At 43.7% G+C, this 24,343-nt stretch overlaps 1 protein-coding gene across 5 annotated transcripts in view; it reads right to left on the reverse strand.

The window, feature by feature from the left end:
* The window catches only part of LNX1 (ligand of numb-protein X 1), a 224,961-nt gene that overhangs the window by 113,082 nt on the left and 87,536 nt on the right, over nucleotides 1–24,343 (reverse strand). For all 5 annotated transcript variants that reach the window (XM_088475264.1, XM_088475265.1, XM_088475266.1 and 2 more), the window contains 3 exons: nucleotides 11,448–11,689; nucleotides 6,905–7,066; nucleotides 1,515–1,717 (listed from right to left, as the gene is read on the reverse strand). In XM_088475264.1, coding sequence (XP_088331390.1) covers nucleotides 1,515–1,717; nucleotides 6,905–7,066; nucleotides 11,448–11,689 — 607 coding nt within the window. The remainder of the gene's footprint in view (nucleotides 1–1,514; nucleotides 1,718–6,904; nucleotides 7,067–11,447; nucleotides 11,690–24,343) is intronic.

The following is a 24,343-nucleotide window of genomic DNA, read 5'->3' on the forward strand; positions in this document are numbered from 1 at the left end:
CAGAAATAAAACTAGCATTTGAATTGACTTCTGTGTCTGTATCAATCTGGAGAACACACAGACTTCACATACAGGCCAGACTGTCTTCTGATCCTTCTAAAGTTTAAATGACCAGATGTGTACACAAAACCGAAAAATCATCACACTACCACAAAGCAGACAATGAAAAGGGATTATAAAAAAAAAAATAAACAAAACAAATACATAGAAGTAAATGTCCCTAAAAGAAGCTTTTTAATTATCTTCCAATTAACCGATTTTGTTATTTATTGCTGTACAAAGGAATTTATCAACTTGAGTGAGCACGCACACTACCAAATCAAATACACTGTGCCAAACCAGCATTCATATAAAACCGCATAAAGCTTCATGATTGTATTTTGGGTTTAATAATAAATGGCCCTACCCTGGGTATTTATTTTAGAACATTTCAGGATTATAAAGTCTATATAGATAAAGTGAATAGCATTGTCTTTATTTTTATAAGGATATGTAATGCACACTGGGAAAATAATGATAATGCAGAACATTTGGATAGCATTAGCTTATTATGGAGGCCCAGTAAGGCAGTCATGGAAGGTCATGTAATTTCATGACATATATGAGAAAAGGGTATGTTTAGAGTAATACAATTTAGATTATATGGCTTCACCGAAGTTCAACACGACTATTTAATAAGGAAAAATTAGATTCGGAAGAAGTTCCTGATAAATCGGGCTAGATGGCGCACTGATGAATAAAGCAAAAACAGGAAAGGGAAAGTCCTCGCAATTTTACTAGCCTATTCAGATCTCACTGTAATACACAAGCAACACAAATATATGAACGAACCTATGAATAATAATGAAATATTAATAAAAATTATTTTGGATTTTAGGTCAGAGCATTTTTAAATATAGTAAATTTTCTACATCTTTCCAGCTCCATGCGTAACCTGTCCTGAATTGTTGTTTAGGCCTCTGTATGCCCAATAAAACAGTTTTGCCTATCTGTACATCTTTACAAAGGTAAATAATGGGAGAATTTCTACATACAGATGTGTCCTCCGTCGTTTTAAACAGTCCTTCTAGTCATGCCAAGCGTCTTTTTGTGCGTCTTTCTCAACGCAAATACATCGTATTCGCAATGTGATGCAAATAAGAAGCACAAGCAGACTTTGCCGATTATTAAGATATGCAGCATGTGTACGTTCTGTGCGCGGCCGAGTCTGTAAAATCATCACAACGGAACGTGGTGCAGAACACTGCCGCTGACACTGTAACGTAGCATTTCCTATACAGATGCAGCTGCAGTCGTACGCAGAACGTACACGTGCCGCTTATTATTTTAATCAGAAAAGTCTACTTGCGCTTCCTTTTTGCATTGCATTGCGAATAAGATGCATTTGCTCAAAAAAAGGCACCTGGTGCCGGCCTGGCGCACAGGAGTCGGCGTCTCTCATGTGCTCTGTGTAACACAACTTATAACGCACGGAGGATAGATGAGGAAGAACATATCTGTAGCTTATGTCTTACCTTTAAGATCATATCTCCAGGAAGAAGCCTCCCATCTCGAGCAATGAGCCCATCTTGATATATATGTTGTATGATGATGTGGGTCAAAGGCGTTTCATTGCCACCCACAACTCTAATGCTGAGACATTCACTGGGATCTGAGCGATTGATTTTAATACAAGTAATTTCTCCATCCAGTATAAGGTGAGACAGATTCGGCAGTCCTAGGAATTACAAATATAAATGACCATTAATCCATGGTAAATGCTTTAGAAAGAGCGGTGCTAAGGCTGAAACGTTTGTGTGACTATAATCTGAGAGCGTTACATGAAATTTCATCTATCACGAAATTTAGTATACTACAAAGAATTCATATAAAAAGATCTGTTTAGTAATCAATTCTGACCTGAGGAAGTCCTGATTTACATATAGGGAAAAAATACAAACCATTGAGTATAATGCAAAAATGCAGCCCGTTACCGTAAAACTCTAAGAGGAAAATGTAACAAACCTTCTAAAGAGGACAAGTGGGGAAGCTGCCAATAGCAACGAATCAGCCACTTAGATTCTAGCTAGCATTTATCAAGTACTTTCTATAAAATGATAGGTAGAAGCTGATTGGTTGCTATGAGTAACTTCTCCAGCCGTCATCAAACCCCCAGTTTGCCCACTTCTCTGAGGAGGGAGGATGGCCTACTACCAGGGGACTCTGAAAGAGCTCTCCGAAATCAGAAGTTTCCCGGACTTTTCAGCTGGATAGGCATTTATGCCGACTTCACCTGATTACTTTTGTGAAGCTACCAGGGTTTTCATGGGACATTTGTGAAAACTGGTCCATATGGGGAAAAAATGCTGTTACCAGGACAGCCAATCAGATCTTTACTCTATTTTTGTTTTTATAAATTCTGTTTAGAAAATGAAGTAATAAATGTGGTTGCCATGGGTAAAACACTGCTTTTGGCTGCACTCATTTTCCCTTCTTCAACTTTGTCCATATGATTAATTGTATATTAACTGAGTCTTATTTGATATTGATGTGGTTTTATTTGTTGTCTACATTGGTGAGATATCTGTTTATATTTAACGTGCAGAGAAAAAATATAGTTACGGTCTTTGAAAGCAATTAGCAGCAGCGGCATGCAGTAATGTGATTTCCATCCATTATACTTTGATTTTTATCTGCAAATTTAATTTGTATAAATGTGTTACTGTTTAGACTTGTATCAAAGCGAAGCCACATGTCACACTGTATTTTGTGTAACTTGCTCGTTAAGGATGAAGCATATGTGAAATACATTTTTAATCTTGTGTTATATAAAGAAGACAGAGGGTCACTGGGGCACATCTATAATGATAGTATGGCTGATGTTGGTTTGCTGGTATAACCATTTCTATAGCTGCTAACTGTCCTTTAATTCTCGGTGGATAGTTCCTGACTGGTCCCTGTAAGTTGTTGTCTGTGAGTAGGCTCCTACTGAACACTGCTCATTCTTATGCTCTGTTTGCTAAACAGTCAGTATTCATCATAATTCTGTATGCTGAATACATTTAATGTGTTGAATGATTTTTTTTTTCTATATAGAAATAGTTTCAAACAAAATGGCTGCTGGCTGAGGATTTGCTGCCGGCTGAGGATTGGCTGCCGACATCAGGTGTCCAAGGCTTGGAATCAATTTGTTGGTACAGCAGTCAGCTGACCTGGACGAACATGGGCGTGCCCAGTGACCGAAACTGTGGCATGGGAGATGCCGGAGCCACCTGCACCACCAGGAGCAGCAGTTACAGCAGTGATCGGGGTGGGTGGACCCTCAGCGATCTCCACAGAAGATGTGACAGCTCTCAGAGGTGGTAAGTTGCAAGGTCTGTGACTGGGGTCTCTAGAGTGAACTGAGACAGTATTTTCCTGCTTGCTATAGCATGCAAGCGCAACATTCCAAAATGGTACACAATATATCGCCTGATATATCACAACGCGGATCAGAGCGATATATCGTATACGTCGTAGATGTAATGTGTATGTCTGATCCATCGTTCATGACGGCTATACAACGCATTGTCCCATCTGCTGTTCAGTACAGCAGATGGGGCGATGTGATGAACAATGCGGCGCTGTTATATGCAGCATATAACGAAACATTGCGCCAACGTAGACCGGATCTCGCAGTGTATAAGGTGTGTGCAATGTATCCTTTCATCGCAACACACCGTTGCTGGGTATCACCATCGCATGGTGTGTACCTAGCAGGCAGTGGCGTAACTAAGGGGGGGTCGGGCAGGGTGTGTGCCCTGGGCACCGTAGGACCGGCGGCGTGCGGGGGGGGGGGCAGCGCCGACCACGGTCCAGCCCACCCTAGTTAGGCAGTGTAGCGCCGACCGCAGTGTGTGTGGTTAGCGCTACACATTTACATAGGACCAGCGCTAGGCTTCCCTACGCCGGTCCTGTGCTGCAAAGCCGAGCCCCTTCCCTCCCCCTGAGCGCTTACCCAATAGCGCCAGGAGGAGGGTGGCAGGCGGGCTCAGGCTGTGCTAACACACACACATCGCCACCAGTGCTGGCAGCAATTTGTGTGTTAACCAGCAGCCAATGAGATTCAGACAACTCTCATTGGCTGCTGCTGCACACACATCACCGTCGAGCGACAGCGATGTGTGTGTTAACCAGCAGCCAATGAGAGTCAGACAACTCTCACTGGCTGCTGCTGAACACACATTACCGCCGAGCGGCAGCGATGTGTGTGTGAATCAGCAGCCAATGAGAGTCAGACAGACTCTCACTGACTGCTACAGCGCCCTCTGCAAGAGCCGGGCTGGGCTCACTCATAAGCTCCACCTTCCGGCTCATGCAGTGGGTAATGGGAGAGACGCCATGACGTCTGTCCCAAAATGCTGAGTGCGCCAGCCCGGGAGGACTGACGTGCGGCGGGAGCAGTGACAGGAGCTGGAGCGTGGATTCAGGTAAGTGTATTTAAAAAAAAAAAAATTTTTACTTGTGTGTCTGCACTATGGGGGGGCAGGGCGGGGGCTACTACTGGGGACACCATTACTGGGGGGAGCTACTACTATTGGGGAGACCATTACTGTGGGGGAGCTACTACTACTGGGGGCACCATTACTGGGGGGAGCTACTACTGCTGGGGACACCATTACCGGGGGGAGAGCTACTACTACTGGGGGCACCATTACTGGGGTGGGGGAGCTACTACTACTGGTGACACCATTACTGGGGGGGAGCTACCACTACTGGGGACACCATTACTTGGAGGGGGGGAGCTACTACTACTGGTGACACCATTACTGGGGGGGGAGCTACTACTACTGGGGGCACCATTACTTGGGGGGGGGGAGCTACTACTACTGGGGGCACCATTACTGGGGGGGGAGCTACTACTACTGGGGACACCATTACTGGGGGGGGAGCTACTACTACTGGGGACACTATTACTGGGGAGAGCTACTACTATTGGGGACACCATTACTGGGGGGGGGGCTACTACTGGGGGCACCATTACTGGGGGGGGAGCTACGACTGGGGACACCATTACTGGGGGGGGTACTACTGGGGACACCATTACTGGGGGGGAACCTCTACTGGGGACACCATTACTGGGGGGGAGGAAACTACTACTGGGGGCACTATATAAGGGGCTTACTACTACTACTGGGGGCACTATATAAGGGGCTTACTACTAGGGGACCACTACTGGGAGCACTAAATAGGGAAGACCACTGCAGGGGGCCCTGTATAGGGGGCACTAGATAGGGGGGGATCACTACTATGGGCCTGCATAAGAGGGACCACAACTGGGGACATTGCATACTGGGGGTACTGTATAAGGGGCACTACTGGGGTTAAGGTGCATATGGAAAGGAATGTTCAGAGTGACGATAAAGGAGTGTGTCATGTTGACACGCCCCGTTTTAAGTGACCACGCCTATTTTTCACCGCGCACACGTTAGGCACGCGCAAATAGTAGAGGAGGGGGCCTCCATTTTTACATTTGCCCTGGGCTCCAAATACCCTAGTTACGCCACTGCTAGCAGGTCGATAGGGGAGGGCTGCTGGAGGTGGCCTTTCGTTGCGGTGGCAGCATGTCCCAATGAGACTTGATCCAGCTCAGTTTAGTGGGGGTTCAACTTTGTCACTACATGAAGCCAGTGTTGGGAGGTAGATATTTCTATGCCATCTGTGTCGTATATAAAACAAAGCTTCAAACATACAAAAGTCTAACAGACCTGATGTCCCAGCGATCACATGATTAATTAAAGCTATAAATGAGGATAAACTGAGCAGTATTATAGGAGAAAAACAGAAAAAAATTTATTGAATGGAAGAGATGGATGTAAAATGAGCAGAGCATGACTTTTACACAAGTGTGATTACCATTGATAGTACAAAAACCATCTGTGGTGAACCATCGATGGTTTGCACCCCCTTGATGGCCACCACTGCTGGGGGCATGGTGGAAGAAAGACCAATCAAAAATGGGGTGGGCTTAGCGGCCGCAGGGGGCGGGCTAAGCTCTGTCCTGTCAATGAAGAAGTAAACAAAAATAGTCTCCCACTCTTCCCATCGATAGCGGATAATCATTGCTTCTCTGCCATCGATGGCAAAACTAGTTAACATCGGGTGGCTACCATCAATGGGGTGGACTAGTTGAGCACACGGACGCACAACCTATGCGTTTTGAGCGGTACTTTGTAAGTGAGCTCCTGTGAAAGCAGCCTGCTTTACATATTTTTATTTCTGCAGGTAGGATAGGGAAAGGCTGGAGGGCATAAGAAACGGCTGGAATGGCATGAGAAGCAATGGTTGGAAATATACACACACACACACACTAAAGAAAGGCACAAGTCCACAGAAATAACAAAGTCTATTTATAACACGACATTAAGTAATGTATAGAAGAACCTCGTGCATCTGGGGAATGGGGAGCTTTTGTGCATCGTAGCTTAGCCCTAATGTTTAAAAGTATGAACATTCTCTCCTCACACTCTCCCACCTCTTATTATGCGCCTCTTACCTCCATTAATCATAAAGGGGCAATAACGTATTAATATGATGTCCTACATCTGAGAAGCTTCCTACCACCATTTACATGAGAAAATGATCTGGGGGAAAGAGTGGAGTAGGATTTATCCTGATAGATTTTAAAGGTAAAAACACCCAGAGATGTTTAGTCAAACTGATCCACAGTTTGTATTTGACCCCTGAAAAACAACACAAAATCTGGCCGCCCCAATCCCGATTATGTGGGCGCAGCTGTGGACAGTATAACTCTGTCTCCTTTACTTTTCCCTTTTTGCAGTGTACCTACCCCTCTATACTTTGCAAATTAATAAAAAATGAACCATAAAAAAAGTATAGAAATTAGCCTTACTGAGAAAAGAAATGAGCCTGAAAAAAAACAAACCTATAGACTCTTCTGTGACATTTGTATTTTGCAGGATCCCTCTCTCCCTCTCAGCGGAATGAACTACGACACTTCCACTCTTTGTTCTTCGAAGAACGCTGAGAGCTCGGTTTATCTTCTTAAATGACAGGCTCCTGACAGTGGAACGCTCAAAGTTACGACCTGCAAGACAAAAATATACTTTCTTTCACAGCGACTAATCTATAAACATTATGAAACACCATCTTCTGCCTTAAGTAGGTTAAAGCTTTGGAGACTACGAACAGTCCTGACTGGATTCTAGCTATAAGTCTGTAACGTTAGAGGATGGGATTTGTACTATACACAAAATACTGGTGGGAAGTTACCGTTACTTAAACAGTTAAATAAACAGTGTGCATTAAATGATGGAATAAACAGTTAAATATACAGATGTGTCCACATACATCTAGCCTCCGGGCGTGTTATACAGACCTTCTAATCACAATATGCCATGGTAGCGTAGTGTCTTTTTGTGCAACCTTTTTCCTTAAATTGCATCTTATTCGCAAAGTGATGTGAATATGACTCACACGCAGCTTCTGCTGATTAAAATGCTATGCGGCATGCCTATATGCTGTGTGTGACTGCAGGTGTATCTGAATTGCAAAATGCTACGTTACAGTGTCACAGCCGCTGACACTATAACGTAGCATTTCGCATGCAGATACACCCGCAGTCACACACAGAATATAAGCACCTTTACTAATCCTTTGAATTTTAATTAACCTTACTCCAAAGAGTTTAATTTTAATCTGAAGATTTATTATAAGGTGTGCTATGGTACACAGATAATTTGTAACAGTAAGGAACTGCAAGTCTTAAGGCGGGTATCCACTACCCGATTAAACAGAGCGATTGAACGATAATGACATCGTTATCGTTCAATCGCTCGTTAATCGGGCACAAATTGGGCATGCAAATGTCGGAAACGATCAGCGATGCGCGCTCCCGCTGGTCGTTTCCGACATCAATCACTGCCTGAACATGCTAGTCAATCTGCCGATAACGACAGACTGACCATGTTCGGAGATGTTGGAGGGTGCCTACACTGAACATCTGATTGTTCAGTGTATGCACTGCAGGGGATGGGGAATGATGGTACTATTACCATGTCGTAATCGTACTGTCTTCCCTGGGTCGGGTAGTGAATGTGCGGCATTAGAATAAATATGATAGTCAGCACAGACAAACATAAACAGTTCTGGAGTCTTTACTGTGAAATCTTCCTGCCAAATCTTTAATTGAATATCCCACATCTGAATTAGGCAATCAAGGGAACTTAGTTTCCAATTGTGACGTGCTTATTTCTGCTACAAGATCATCATTGTAGCAACTGTATCAATAATAGTGAATCTCCTTTGAGGGTATTTTTAATTATCCATGGTGTTTGTTAATTATCCATGAACTGGAGCATAAATCCCATAGACCAGTGTTGGCTAACCTTGCACTCCAGCTGTTGTGGAACTATATATCCCAGCATGCCCTGCCACAGTTTTAGCATGCCCTAATAGCAAAACTGTAGCAGTGCATGCTGGGTTATGTAGTTCCATAACAGCTGGAGTGTCAAGGTTAGCCAACACTGCCATAGACACTAACATATATATAAGAAGCAAGACCGTCTTAGAAGGTAAATGCAGTCACCAGTATATCCAATTGCTGGCGGTGATATCGTGCTTGCCTCACGCTTTCTTCCGCTGTATATAAGAGATAGATCAGATTACAGGAACATATCCGACACATTTTATCCGCAAATTTGGACTTTTCCAAACATATCAAACAGGGAGCAATCATGGGTTTAAATTCCCTACAAATACTTCCCACAATCTCATTCCAGATCCCGTGCTTAGATTACCATAAATCTTAAAGTAAGGAGATCCTCTGATTCTTAGGAGAGTAGAAAATGTATAATTCAAAGGATTAGCAAATGTGATTTATTGTATTGTAATAAAGAGCTTTACATTTTAACTCATTCTATATCTGTTTAGTCTGGGATTTCATTCACATTGTTTACAGATGTGCCCTCATACAGAAAGCCGGCCCTAGCATATTTGGTGCCCTAGGCAAAATTTTGTCTGGTGCCCCCTAGTTGATAATCCCACCACCAATATTGGCCAACAACAATAACACATATAGATATATACAGGGCTATTTTTCTGGAAAAATAGGTTCAGGAACTGGGGGTGAAGCTACTGGGACATTGCGTATTTTCGTCAGGGTGCAAGACACTGCACCCTGCCGAAAATACGCAATGTATTTAAACGTTGGTAACTAACCTTGCCTGCAGAGTCTTCATGTAATGCACCGAGTGCCGCCGATTCGTTGGTATCTATTCTAGCCTGCCTGAGGTCTGTCAGGCTGCACTGGTGGGCACCTGCATCTCTGATTATATATTGACATTTGGAGGAGTTCTGCCCGTTTAAACTTTTCTATATTATATATATATATATATATATATATATATATATATATATAAAGTTATCTATTGAAATTGAAATTTTTCAATTTGTTATGCACAAGTAATAGCCATGACTGCTCCTCCATAATGTCCTGTGTACATTTGATTTGCCAATTTGCCGACATTTCGGATCCAACCGATCCTTTATCCAGGCATGTCAATCAGGTCAAATAGTGATGAGCAGGGTACACTGTTACAACATAGACCTCTCACATCAGCAAGTAAAACAGCATCTAACACATTACTCCCCAGGCTTTCATAAATAATGCAGAGTAAATTTACATGTGGGAATCAGTTAAGTAAATTAACCCTCAAAGCTGTGGGTCCTATCACCATTATACCTACACGTTGTTACAGATTTGGGAGATGCCTGACACACACACGTTGTTACGGCGTCAGGAGACGCTGGACACACACTTCTGTCCACGCTTCCAGGCGTGATGACTTTTTTGGAGACACTCGCTGTGGGGAACCGAGGGCGGCGTTAAGACATACCTGCACTGTAGTTAATGGGGTGAAAACGATTCTATTTGGTTTGTATATCCATATGTGTTAAACACACAAATAAGAAAGTACATAAAGGCGTAGATATCTGCTACCCCCCATCACACAGAATTTTTTTTACCGTATTTTCAAAACTTAATAAACCTTATACATAAATATACCAGAAACAGAAGATTATCGGATAAGGCAGATATAAAAAGATAATGTAGACAATTTAATTTGCATAATATAAAAACACATCCTCGCTACCTTCAATACTACACAACCACAAAGAGAGATGTCCTATCCCCAGCCCCTCCCGGACTCAGCAGCACGTGCCAGCACTCCTCTCTGCCCGCCCCTCTGCTGCTGTCTCCCAGTCCGATTAATCATCAAGGTAACTTACCTAGATTGAAACCCACTCGCCCTGCCTTTTTTCTTGATACTGGAGATGCCCGGTGAGGTCCGATCGGTGCTGGGTGATGACGTCAGCAAATACAGAGGAGGAGGCAGAGACGTGAGATGTCACTCACAGCTTTGCTCCGCAAAGGCCCATGGGAGGAGTGGCTGGAGCTGAGCATGCGCCATTTCTTGTCTCCTCCTGTAGCCAGAATGAGCTTCTGTGCAGAAGCTCATTCTGACCTGGCTGCAGTGCAGAGTTACGGCTGTGCGCTGCCCGATCGGAGCTGAGCTCTGATAGCAGTGGCAGCTCGCGATGGGGAGGCGGGGCTGTAGAGCCGTGGAATGCCCCTAGGCATTCCAGTCGCCCTAGGCATTGGTTTAGAATGCCTATGCCTAGGGCCGGCTCTGCTCATATACTATTGCTGCAGTCGCGCTAAACAGCTCTTCACTGCATCTTTGTCACAATCGGATGCAACAAAACAGCTTCACGAGACTGCACTGCTTAATTTAATATGTGGTACTTGTATATCTGTGTGCGAGTCCAAACCTGTATACATACTGCTACGCTGCTGCAGCGCATTTTTCTTCCACGCCAAGTTCTGATGTGCTTTGTATAGAGACTCAGCCGCACACAGATATACAAGTGTTGCATATCGAAGTAATCAGTGCAGTCTCATGAAGTGGTTTTGTTGCATCCAATTGCGATTAAGACCCAAATTTCAGTGAAAAAGATGCAAAACATTCTACACTGCCAAACGCGGCTGACTCGCATCAGGTGTCTCGCGCTGCATAGTGAGGCTAAGGGGTCAATCCTATTCCATGTGATGTTCTCACGGGTGCGAGTCATTGCGACAGCGGCCGTGCTTGATGCCAGCCCGGATTTGTGCTTGCAGTCCCATAGGGCTCCGAGCAAAATTAAGCATATTCGGTCTTAGAGTGGGTCGCAAAGGGTGCGAGGTGCCAGTCCACTGCCAGCGTTTTAACGCAGTTGAAACGGCAACTGGCACCCTTCGCATGGAATAGGATTGACCCCTAAGTGTATGAGGACACATATCTATGTGACAGCCTCATCTGAGAGCACATTATTCACAGGCTAGGAAATTGCTGTGAAATGAGAAATGACTGATCTGATAGCATAAGGTATAAATATCAGCAATAAATCGGAAGGAGAGGGTGACTTACTCCTGTTCCGGTTGATTCTGCAGGGTTCTTCAGATCCACTTCCCAGATGGCTGTCTCCTGTGGGTGAGCTATATACAAGGTTGTCCTGACCCGTTTCATCGGATGCTAAGGCTGATGCAGCCGACAGTTCAGGGGACACTGCTGCTACAGTTAAGTCTAGTGAGGAGCTGCAGTCTGGGGAACCGTCCTGTGAACGTCTCTTGCGCTCTTTGGTAAGGCCATAGTGTGATGCACCTTTACACCTGTGGGGAAAATGGCAGTGACCACAGATTATTACAGGGCATCAACAAAATTCAGTTTCCTAGGAGTAAGGCCTGTAAAGTACAGACAAACTTCTTCTTTAAATTTACAATTTGAATTAAAAATGAATAAACCACCTCACCTCACACCTTATAGTGGCCAACACATTTTCCTACTACCAGTTACAATTGTTGTCCTGCTACATTTTATGTCAATTTTTCACACACCTATGAGCCTTTATGTTCTGTTTCATGTCACTGTACGTAATACTTTTTATTAGTATCCTGTCAGGGCTGCGTAATATGTTGGTGCTTTAAATATAAATGATAATAATAACAACATTGAGACTTTGTTTTTTTTTTAATTCTGTCATCACAAACCAAATCTCCCTTCATCAACCCGTCACTTACAGCATTCCTGATCTTTATGATGAGACCACATGTCACAATTTTGCTATGCGTTAGTTAAAGAACAATGATGACAAAAGTAGTAGTAAAAATAATAATAAAAAAGAACATACTTGGATATCCACTTTGTGTATCCTAGTAAACTTTGCACTGTTTGTGGGGACAGAGAGGGATTTATTTTGCTATCATAGGTAATACTGCATCTATCTGTGCAGCTCGGCCTTCCTTACACCGGGAAGGGGGGATCCCTATCATTTATGGTTATTAGTGTGGAAGCCCAAGCTGCACCCAATTTTATGGGAATCAGAAAGTGACACAAACTCAGGATTAGAGAAGGTGTTTTTCCTATTATGTCAACTCATTTAGTTTCACTATCTAGGCATACAGGTTCTCAAACTCGGTCCTCAGGACCCCACACAGTACATGTTTTCCAGGTTTTCTCACGGAATCACAAGTGAAAAATGTGTCAGTGACTAATGAATGTAACTGTGCACCTGCCAGGTGACCTGGAAACGTGAACTGTGTGGGGTCCTGAGGACTGAACTTGAGAACCTCTGATCTAGGCACACATAATGCCCTCTCACCACATATTAAATGAAGGCTCCCTCTCTTTACAGGCCTCTCTATAAATTTAAATGATTGAATTTAATGCACTTTTGTGGCAGTGGTGAACTGGATCATCCTGATCTGGAGCAGCACATGAACCCAGAAGTGGACACTTTTCTTAAAGACACGTCCCCTGTGGATTCATATCCCTTTTGGGGAAAATACAAACATTACCTAAGAATAATAGAAACATAGTTCCAGGTAGCAATTCTAGTCTCAGGAGTAAATATATATATATATATATATCTTATAAATCATTGGGCCTGTACTGGTGTTAAAGGGGGGCACCAATGACCTGCAGACAGTATTTTGTGAGCACCTGAATTGACAGTAATGCAGAGGGCAAAACAATTAATGGCTAAGCTTATGTGGCACTGCATGACATCACCCTGATCGAGCAATATTCACTGAAAAGATAAAATGCATCCCTCAACTAAACTATTCAACATAGAACTTCACAAGTGACTGTCCCATTTACTGGTCTACTAGTGAACAGCCACCGTCATAGCCATATGTTGTCCGTCATGATCAGGCAGATCCCAAAATGAAACATTCTTCACACATAGGATGCATGCTACAGAATATTAACCAGCTTAATAACAAACAGAGCTTGTTACTGTCAGATGATTGATTATATGTATTCTAAAAAGACCTCTTTACAGTTAACACATGTTCTCCACTTGTGAGAGATATCAAAGCAACTTTATTCGCCCTGACATCAGTACTTATATCACATCTTAGATGTATGTCAAAGTGTTGCCTGGAAAAGATGTGACTAGATATTTCAGCTCCCTGCCTTGTTAGGCAACGCGGCACACACACGCTGCCGGAGCAGCCTCAGCTTTCTGTGCGCAAACTACGGTATTATAACAATATTCATTTCTATATAAGGTTGAAATGAGTTCCAAACATTAAAGTAAAATACTAACAAGCTGCCACATTAACACGAGATTGGTAGGGAACGCGATGTAACATTTGTGTAATCATGATTACATGTCTTTGATCATGGCTTATGTTTGACAAATCTCAAGTCTTTGTCAAATCATTTGTAACTGTGTATTAGGTTGTACTGAAGTCTGAAGTGTATTATTATAAAAGGAAGAGTCAGTCACAAGTTGCTATCTTTAATAACAGTCTTAGCTTCCCGCTTTCATCACACAGACATTATGTACATTTAAGAAAAAAATGCTTAAGAACAGGGCAGACCAAAAAGTGTCCATGCACGCTATTTATATTGCACAGTTGCTCAACATATCTATTATATTATATATTAGTTGCATTTACAATATTAAAAGATTCCCGCACCTGTTTTATGATTAATCCGAGTGTCCATATTGTTTTACTTATTCTGCTTTTTAAAAAATGGTCAATTAAACGAAACTACTAACCATATACGGCAGCTCCATGACTGGAATGTTTGCTCAGTTAAAAAACAATATTTTATATTGTCATGTGCTTTCTCTCCATGCATTATTGTATTTATCATCATCATCATCATTTACTTATGAGGAGGCACAAATATCTACAACGCTGTACAGATCAAAAATACAAAACAGGGAAACAGAATAAAACAATATCTACATAGTTGCAAAATTATATAGTAAACCAGCTGGCTCATATAGTGTATCATCTAAGGGGAGGGATGAAACAAGAGGAAGGAGGGCCCTGCTCTTAGGAGCTGGCGTACTATTAGGAAGGGAAATGATTTGGGGGAGATTCAAAGGGTTGATGATATAGGATGGAAGACCGTATCAGACAGAGATCAGGTATACTTACCTACTTTTTGTTTTTCCTCCCCGTAGAGAAGCAGGTGGGCGGTGATGGGGTGGGGCGGGCCGGGCTTTCTGAGTCATTAAGCTCTGCCCCATCGCAGTAAATTGCTGCGAATACTGCATATTTGAATAGGGGCAGGGCCAAATTACGCAATTGTTATAGAATTGACTCATTAAGTTCCGCCCTCTACACGGGAACCACAGATCCCCAGGAAAATTCCTCCCATTCTGCCCACTTCACTAGGAAGTGGTCTGGATGCGGGAGAAGTGCCTACACTTCTGTGGGTGTGGGGGGGTTGCCCGAAAACTTGGGAGCCTCCCGCAGGATCCAGGAGAGTAGGCAAGTATGTGCTAAGTTGGGAACAGTAGGTGAATAGGTGAGGTTGGAAGAGAGTCTGATTGAATGAGGGAGAGCTCTATAGGATAGGGACAGCACGAGAGAAGGCTTGGAGTAGGGATTAAGAGGTGATCAGTGGGGAGGAGAGACGGTTGTTTATGCAGATCTGAGAGGAAGGAGGATGTGTGGAAGAAAATGAGGTTGGAGATGTAGGAGGGAGAGGTGAGTGAAAAAGCTTTGTAGGTGAGGGTGAGGCGTTTAAACCGAATACTGTAGCATATAGAGTGCTAATTACATTAATTTACTGTAATGCGGGCCACACACGGTGCGATGGCACTGTGTAAGACGACAGGGGATCTGACTTCCGACATATATCGGGCGGTCCCTACACGCGGTGCGATCGGGTGGCCGACCGCCCGTTATGCCGGCTCCCCCCTCCCTGACCTGCATAGCGCTGCATGGGATCGCACATCACATCCCTTGATCGACTGATCCTGCAGTAAGATCAGGGGGTGCGATGTATGACCCCGCGGATGCGCGCTCAGTCCGACACCAGTCAGTCAGATCGGCTGCTTTATCACACCGTGTATGGGCCGCTTAAAATTTGATACAGATGAAGCCTCATAATGCTAATCCAACATTCTTGGAGCTGCAATCTGTGCATGTTATGTAATCTTTAGGTTAGGGACACCAAACTCAGGAAACCCAAGCTCATAAGGCTTTACACATTACTTGCACACACATCTCACTTTTGGAGTGTTTGTTGTCAGAGATTCACAAGATGACAAAGACAGATCTGCTGCTGGTATTGTGAAACCATAAGGGCTCGCTCACACTGCAAATATAGGTAAAAACGCACAACAACGAATTTGCACTTTAAACGCGCATCCATGTATATGTACTGACTCTTCCTGAATGTCAGGAAGACTACTGAAATAGTAGCAATCCTCCTGACACCCTAAAGAGTCTAGCAGTATCTCAGCATGCAATTTACCACCATTATATAGCTGTGATATACTTGGAAAAAAAATAAATCAGATATATATATATATATATATATATACATTGAAATGGGATCATCAGTGCCATTTCCCTGCATTGGTTTTAAGGCACGATGATCCCTATGCCTAAATGCATTTTCAACTAAGGGGTAGAAGTAGCAAATCTTGGAGAGAGATAAAGTGGAGAGAGAAAAAGTACCAAGCAATTAGCTCGTCATTTTTTTTTCAATACATCCTGTAAAATGCAGCCCCTGACCCCGTAACAGGATGCGGCACTTTGGACAGATAGAGAGAGGAGAATGCTGTGTACTGGGCTGGGGAGAGAGGCAGATGCAGCAGCAGTCAGTCCTCTCTTTCTCTGGGTGATGTGTGGGGGAAGGGCGACGATTGCACTCCCCCCCATTAGATCTGCCACCAGCGCCCCCCTGTGCGTCACGCTATTTTTTGTAAGAAGAGGGGTCTAACCACACCTTCCCAATTTGTCCACGCCCCCTCTGAGTACCGGGGCTTGGTGGAGCTATCGGTGGCCATACGGACAATTCCTTTCTGCATGAAAAATAGGTCATGCTGTGTTATATTATTTTAAAATGCAGTGATTCAGACTTCTATTTGAACTATTTTTAATGAGTTTGTTACCATGTAAGAAATGATTAGGTGTGATCAAGCCCTAAAGATACACGCTGGTCATTGGACAAGAATTGGGACACGTTTCAGAATAACACAGTCACATAAAAACACCTAACTGTAAAAACAAATGTCATAATCCTTTATGCCTTTTTTTTTTTTTTGTTAAATTATACTACATTCAGGCGATCTCTAATAATATACACACACAAAGTTTTGCTCTGTTTAAAGACCCTAAACCATAAATGAAATAATAGCCGGCAGATATTCTGCCATTGATATTTAAGATCTACCTAGCTAAGCTAAGTTCAAACAGAGGGTCTACTATCATCTATCATTATATTAGATCATAAAGTGTTCCTGCAGGAGTAAACGTAGTGTACTCAGAGTCAGCCGTTCCTGTGTTATCCTTATACAAGTGGACAGGGTACAATGAGAGGAAGGAAACATATGGTAAGGATAACGTTCATATACCTAAAGGCAGAGAACAGACTTGTGAAAAATCCTCATGCCCTCTTTCCTTGTCTATTTTAATGCCTTCAAGTGTCACCGCATATAGTTTTTGTTCTGCAGAGAATATTTGCTTATGGGTCTATTTGCTGGCGGTAGCCCCCACCTGTGAAGAGATTCGCTGGCTATCCTCTGCAATAGAAGCTGCTCCGGCAACATTTACTTGGCAAATTGCGGCGATAACGGATTTTCTATAGCTGCGATAAGCGGTAATAGAAAATCAGTGTTATGGCTGCTTATTTATAAATATTTACAAAAACTACCGCTGATCCTAAATTTGCTTTATATATACAACACTAGGATCTTCTCCTGTCAGCTAATAACAAGACTCTGAGGCCACAGACTCACCAAACACAGACAGGTGGTGGTGGTGTAATAGTGGTGTAATGTTTTCTTGGTACACATTTGGCCCCTTAATAGCAACTGAGCACTGTTTAAATGTCACAGTCACAGCCAACCTGAGTATTATAGCTGAACATGTGCATCCGTTTATGGACACAATAAACTGTACTATGTAACGACCAGCAATATCTTCAAAATGACAATAAATAAATAAAAAAAGACAACTAAACTTACTGTACATGGGGGTAACACCATAATCGCATGGGGTGCAGCTGCTCTGGGGCCCATAGCTGAGGGAGGCCCATCTTCCTTGTCAATGGTATATGTGTCATATACATTTTTCCCCCTAGGATGGCACATAGGGGCCCTTACAAACCCTTGCTATGGGTCCTTCAATTACCTAGCTATGCATCTGTTACTGTATGTACCACTTACTTGTCCGGTCATTCCCTAGCTAACAAATGTACATGGAGCATCCATTCTTGCATGAAGATCAATATTACCTTAGGCTTGCCACACACTGCATGATAGTGCAGCCGACCATCAGACATGGAGGAGGGAGGAGCGACTACACGATAATCGAAGCTCCTCCATACATGGGTGGATCAGACAGGTTTAATAACTAAGCTAAACGATTCAGAATGTTTTTCAGCCATTTACAGGTTGTGAATGATTACAATTCAGTACCATATACTGGACAATAATTGTTCAAACCAGTTGTTTGGTCGGCTGGTTTGCACGATAATCGTGCAGTGTACGGGCAGCTTCATTTAATAATGCTCTGCTTACATAAGGGAGTTTTTGGTGCATGCACTATGCCAGACAGACGTGATACGTGTAAGGTTAGTTAGATTGGTCAGAAAGTACATCTAATGCCAAAACCTGTCAGTAAAGTTCTGATAGTGCAGCTCCCAAGTGTATGTATCTGGGAATGAGAAACACAGAAGTGATTTATCAGGACACGCCATTCTCTGGCACCAGCTCTTTGCTGCTTGTTTTATTTCTCTCCCAATAAAGTGAAGTGTTTCCCAAGACTTCAGCACAAATACTACTGTTTATCTTCATGTAGGTGGATAGTGGATGGCTTTTGTAGGCTTGTTGTCTTACTAGGAATAATAGTCATCCATACACTCCGTGGAGAAGCACGGATGTGGTCAAATATGTTATCCAGAAATAGAACAAAACTGTATTTTACTGTCAACTCAATCAAGAGAGAGTTGTGAGTTTCTTAAGTGAATTCAAATTTAATGTTAGTTTAGTAAGTGGGTCAGAAACCGAAGGCAATTCCAACATGAAAGCTTTTATAGGCAGTAGTTACAGTCACTTTGTATACTGTATCATACACTGACCTGCTCTATAGTGTGACAAGCTGTACATAAACAGAAATGTGTCTGGTGAATTGTGCGCTAGACAACAAAACATAGGCTCTCTGTACTAGGACAACTACGCAGGAAAGGGCAGCAAGGCTGAAATCAGGCTGGAGCTAGTAATATTAATGTGATTATTACTATATGATGTGTAGGACGCTCTTCCCCTCCTCCATACATCATCTCCTCTGTCACTTCTGTTCCACTTTGGAGCAGAGCTGCGTTTTGTGTAATAATCTAATTTATATGCAGTATTGGGCCGCTGTTCTCCATAAAGTGGAGTAGTGAGGCCCGCTGCATATTAGTTACCATTAGCACATTGTTGTAAAACTTTTGTCATGTTTGTTTTTTAGAGACATAAATTGGAAAAGTAGTATTCAGTTATAATTGCCCATTACCCCATCCCCCCCCACACAAAATGTTATTAATGTAATAAATAAAGATGCAGATTTGTACACAGTATTTACAACTTTTTCATAGAATGTAAATGTGTAATTAACCTATATCTAATCTATTTTATTACTGTGTATGCTGTTACTTTATAGTAAACTTGTCCACAGTATTTTCCAAAATGGCCGGCACCTTCCACCATTACGACCATGTCAGAAATGCCCTGGTTACTTCCTACCGTCAGGCAAGTATTTCGTTTGTATTCATTTTGTCGCTTATACAGTAGAAATCTATTGATAGAGCAATATTTACAGTTTGTGCTAAGTTAGGCCACTGTAAATGAATATGATCTAAAGCAGTGGTCGCCAACCTTATTTGAGGTGTGAGCTACTCGAGACAAATTAAGCCTCCTGAAAAGCTACTAAAAATTATAGAAAAAAAAAATCTGGCTAATAACTGAACAATTGTAGGTCATTTAATGAAAATTAAAAAAAAGTTTAATAGAAAACAATAATTTAATTAATACAGTGATATCGTTGCAATTTGTTAATAACAGGTACATTCCACTGTTAATTACCAGCTCCAAGGAGGTAAGTGCAGTAGAGAAGCAAAAGATATAGGCAGTGCTGCTATGTGATTTTCCAGGAGGGCTGGCGTAGAAACGTGGAACCACGTCAGGTGATCGTAGCTACTATGGCAATCACTTGACTCACTTCCCTGTGGCTCCACCCATGGCGTCGATGCCACAGGAGAGCATGCATCAGAGGTCACTTCCACCTCATCGACTCCTAGCTGACCCGGCAGTACTGCAGCTAGGCAAACTACCCTCCTAGTTGACACGGCAGTACTGCAGCTAGGCGAGCTACCAAAATTAAGACTGTGAGCTACCAGTAGCTCACAAGTTACGGGTTGGAGACCACTCATCTAAAGCATGCTTACTATAGGCTGCCCAGACCTGACGGATTTGGCAGCCAACGCAAAAGAAAAATTTCCTTAAGGTGGGTACACACCTGAGAGATATATCTGCAGATCGAGTGATCTGTAGATATCTACAAATGATGGTTGTTCATACACACTGAACGACCATCATCTGCATGCTGCAGCAGCTCGGGCCATACTGTGGGTGGGTAGGGGGCGTGGCCTAATTGCGGATGGTGTGGCCACGCCCCCTTCGGGGAAAAAACACATCTGCGACGCAGCACTGCGCGCTGGGGAGGGGGCCACTGTGTGCCCCTCAGCCCGGCGCACAGCCAATGGGGGGTGCGATCAACGTGATCGCTCCCCCCTTTGGCATAGGAGACTGCACAGGCTGCTGCTTTAGCAGCCTCGGACAGTCTCCCAGTGCAGCCCAGCACACAGCAGCGGATGGGGAGCTGTGCCCAGGTAAGTAGTACCCGCTCGCAGCTCCTCCCCTTCTCTGCACCCCTGTGTACGGGCGATTGGCTGATCGCCCGTACACACTTGCCGATGGACAGATATGTCTGCAGACATATCTGTTCATTTGCTGTGCAGCACAGCCAATGCCATATGTCTGTGAACGACGTTGTTCACAGACATATCGTCTGTACACACTGGCCGACGGGGGCACGATATATTGGCCGATCAATTGATCAGCCAATATATCGGCCAGTGAGTACCCAGCATCACTGCCACAGGCACGGCTCCTGCTTGCAGATTATCACCACACTCACAGATAAATAGAATTGTATGAGTATGTTACGGTATAGATAAGGAAAATTTATGAAAAATTATTTCTGCTTATAAACGCGCTGTGCACCATGCTACCATTTTATTAATATTTGTAATATCGTTTACTATGTACCATCAATTAAGAGTGGGTGGTGGAAAAAAAGCTACTAACAATCAGAAAATACAAAATAGTAGCGGTTGTTCAGTCCCATCCATCTTTTATTTGAGCTCATTATTCAGCTGCTGTAATCAGAGAACATGTCATCTGGAAGGTCACTCTTTGCATACCAATAGGTCTAGACTAAATGGAACATTAGAAAGTATCTTGTCAGAGGTGGGCCCTTGTTAGTTAAACTGTCAATGCGTCTCATGCAGAACACTGAAAGCAAGAACACATTGCATTGTCTGGTTATCAACTTCACAGAGGAACTGTTGGTCATTGTCTTCTCAAATCTCTTACTTAGAGCCGTATTCAATTTGAACGGAGCCGCGTTAAGTTAACGAAGACTTTGTCTGGTGTGTAGGCGTCAAAGATTCGCGCACGTGCACGCTTTACCCCGTAATCAATTTCAAAGTACACATAAACGGCACCCAGCGATACTGTAACAAGTGGAAAGTGCTGTAATTTTTGGGGAAATCAGCCTGTCACCCCCCAAAAGATGCTCTGACATGGGGGTTCACTATGGTACCCCCCGATTTGGCTTGCTGAAGGTATTTGGTGTTTTTAAATGTGCTCAATTGCTGCTAAATAGCGTTTTTCTATATGCGGTGCAGAATAGTATTTAGGAGTATTTTTTCCAGAAAATAACATCCCAGCAAATTTGGGGTACTTGAAAATGGGGGTCAGCATATTTATAGTTGAAAAAGTGAAGTTGAAAAAATCGTCAAAAATTCACCTGCCCCAAACACCTGCAATCAAAAAAACACCTGGGGCAAACTTGGGGACCCCCCCAGATACAAGTTCGCTAGTTTTTAACTTTGCACCCCAACAATTTTTTTTTCGCCCCCTTATTCAAAGTAAATTTTTGGGGTGTCCTTAAGTTTTTTTTTTTTACACAGATTACCTTTGGGGGACTGTCTGAAGGCTGCACGGGGGTTCCCGAAATGTTGCACCCCAAAACCCCAATTCTGCACTTTTTTCCGCCTGCCATTCATAGGCGATACTTTACCGCCTATTACATTGCATTGACTTTCCGCCTAGGCGGAAAGTCTTTCAACTTGAATACGGGGTTAAACCAAAACAGGCGATAATGACGTCATCGGCGGTAACTTAACGCGGATCCGGACTTAACGCTTCAAATTGAATACGGGCCATAGTGTGCTTCTGACCCTTGTAGTCGGAAGGGAAAGACCGAAGACATATATTGGGCTATACTACAGGTTGGGAAGACACTTGGATATACTCTAATCCTTATTATGGGAAATTTGATGCATATTGTTACATTAATTTAATTTTTTCGTGGATTTGTAAATAAATGAGACTCCAGAACACATGCAGGTAAGGTGAGAGAGAGACATCTAGGTCTGTGGGCATTGTGCATTTTTGAGGCCATGTAAATACTATACATTAAGCTTATTGTACAGTAGTAAAAAACTGGGGCGATTGCACTTGGTAAAATGGTAATTTTATTGGATCTTTGCATAATAAAAGGAGGCCTTTGTTAGATATGCCTTTAATATTTCAATGGTTCACATTTCAAAGCTTATCCCAGTGGCAAGGATATTTTTCATACAATTGTTGTAGACAAATGTATCAAAGCTCTCAGAATAGCGGCGGCCACTCAGCCACATGCACTAGGTGGCTCTCTCCCAAGCTAGCAAACGTACTGTGCTGGTGTTCTGTGTTCATAAAATACTCATACACACTCAGCAGACTTTACAGCAAAGTGTCTGTACTGTAGCTCTCTTAAACCATGCTACTGTTGCCTAATGGGACTATGGAGATGATTCAGCAGAGAATGGAATTGTAAAGCTGCACACAAGCAGCTTTGCAGTGCGGTCCTTGCAAATATGCAAATACTTGACACCCCATGCTGCATTGGAGATCCCAGAGCTCTGACCTATGGTCGCAATGGTGGAAGGTGCCGGCCAGCTGAGTAAGCGTCAGCTTATGAACGGCTGACCGTCTTGCGAGGCCAGGAAACTGCATCCGTGGATGCAGATCCTGGCCTTGCTACTCCTCGTTTCCGGGAATGCCGGCCATCCCTGTCCCCACATTGCCCCGTAAATGTCTCAGCCTGTCAATCAGAAGCATAGCAAGGGCATACGCAGAACGGGCCCTGTGCACTCGCAGATTCCAGATAATAGTGAATCTGCGTTCAACATTGCACTTACTGCCAATGCAGAATCAGGCCCTATGATCACTAAGCAACATGAGGAGTCTGTCTTTGCACATACAGTAGCTATAGCGGGTGCAAGATGTGCCATTGATATGGAGCCCAGAGGCTTACGGGGCCCGGACCCAGCTTATAAAGAGGTCTACCAACTTCCCAAAATTGCCTGCTAACAAACTGGGTCTGGCCCATTGTCCGGGCCCAATAAGGGGGACTTTTCAATGGTGATCTCTGTATTTCCTTCTCAGTAAAGCTCCAATCTAGTTTCACGCTCACAGACACAGTTGAGCTAATCAGTAAGTCCAGCTTCTACTTGTTTAGAGTATTTGTGAAGCTGGGGGGCGGGGATTGAGCTCCAAGATTAGGACTGTCCCAGAAAAGGACAGTGTGCCTAAACTTAGAAATTCTTCACTCAAAATGGCATGCCCTGCATTAGGAAGTATGCCCCTCAGGTAGGAGCTGGTTGGTCTGAGCCCTCTGTGTGACATAATGTGAACTGGAGACACTGTGTGGCACAATGTGTACTGACAGCGGTATGCAATCGGGAAGCCGACTGCCTAAATACCGGCAGCCGGCTTCCCGACTGTCATATCCCGGCAAAGGTGAAATGCCGAGCGTCTAGATATAGATGCCCGGCATTTCCCCGACGCCGCGAGACCGGCGCCCGGCATCCCGATCGTAGTGATGCTGGGCGCCGCGAGCGGACAGCCGCGCGCGGGGGGGGGTTAGGTTTAGGGCTCCCGGAGGGGGACTTAGGTTTAGGCAGCGGGGAAGGGGGTGGTTAGGGTTAGGCACTTAGAGGGGGGATTAGGGTTAGGCACTTGGGGGGGAGGTTAGGGTTAGGCACCCCTAAGGAGGGTTAGAGTTAGGGGGGTTAGGTTAGACAATACTTACCTATCCACGATCGGGATTTCCAGCGCTGTCGGGCTTCCGTTGCCGGGATCTCTGCTGATGTCGGGCTTCCGCTGCCAGGAATCGGCCGGCGGTATTTCATACCAATTCCCTGACAGCACTGCAATGTACAGGTTACATTATGTACTGCGAAAGTGGAAGGAACAGAAGGTAATGGGAGACATTTACTATGGCGCTATAATAGAACTCCATCTTGAGCCTTTGCGTCTCTGCACAGGGATTTGCAAGCAACACTGATCTACTATAGCCAGTTCTACAGCTCTGTCAAGAAACCTCACAGTCCAAGACATGCCCTTCAGATACACTTGTGTTGTGTCAAAGCCAAGACCACATATTTTGCCCAACCAATAATTTGTCATTTATCTG

The sequence above is a fragment of the Taudactylus pleione genome, unplaced genomic scaffold (genome assembly GCF_031769625.1).
Source record: "Taudactylus pleione unplaced genomic scaffold, aTauple2 ptg000169l, whole genome shotgun sequence".
Taxonomy (NCBI): domain Eukaryota; kingdom Metazoa; phylum Chordata; class Amphibia; order Anura; family Myobatrachidae; genus Taudactylus; species Taudactylus pleione.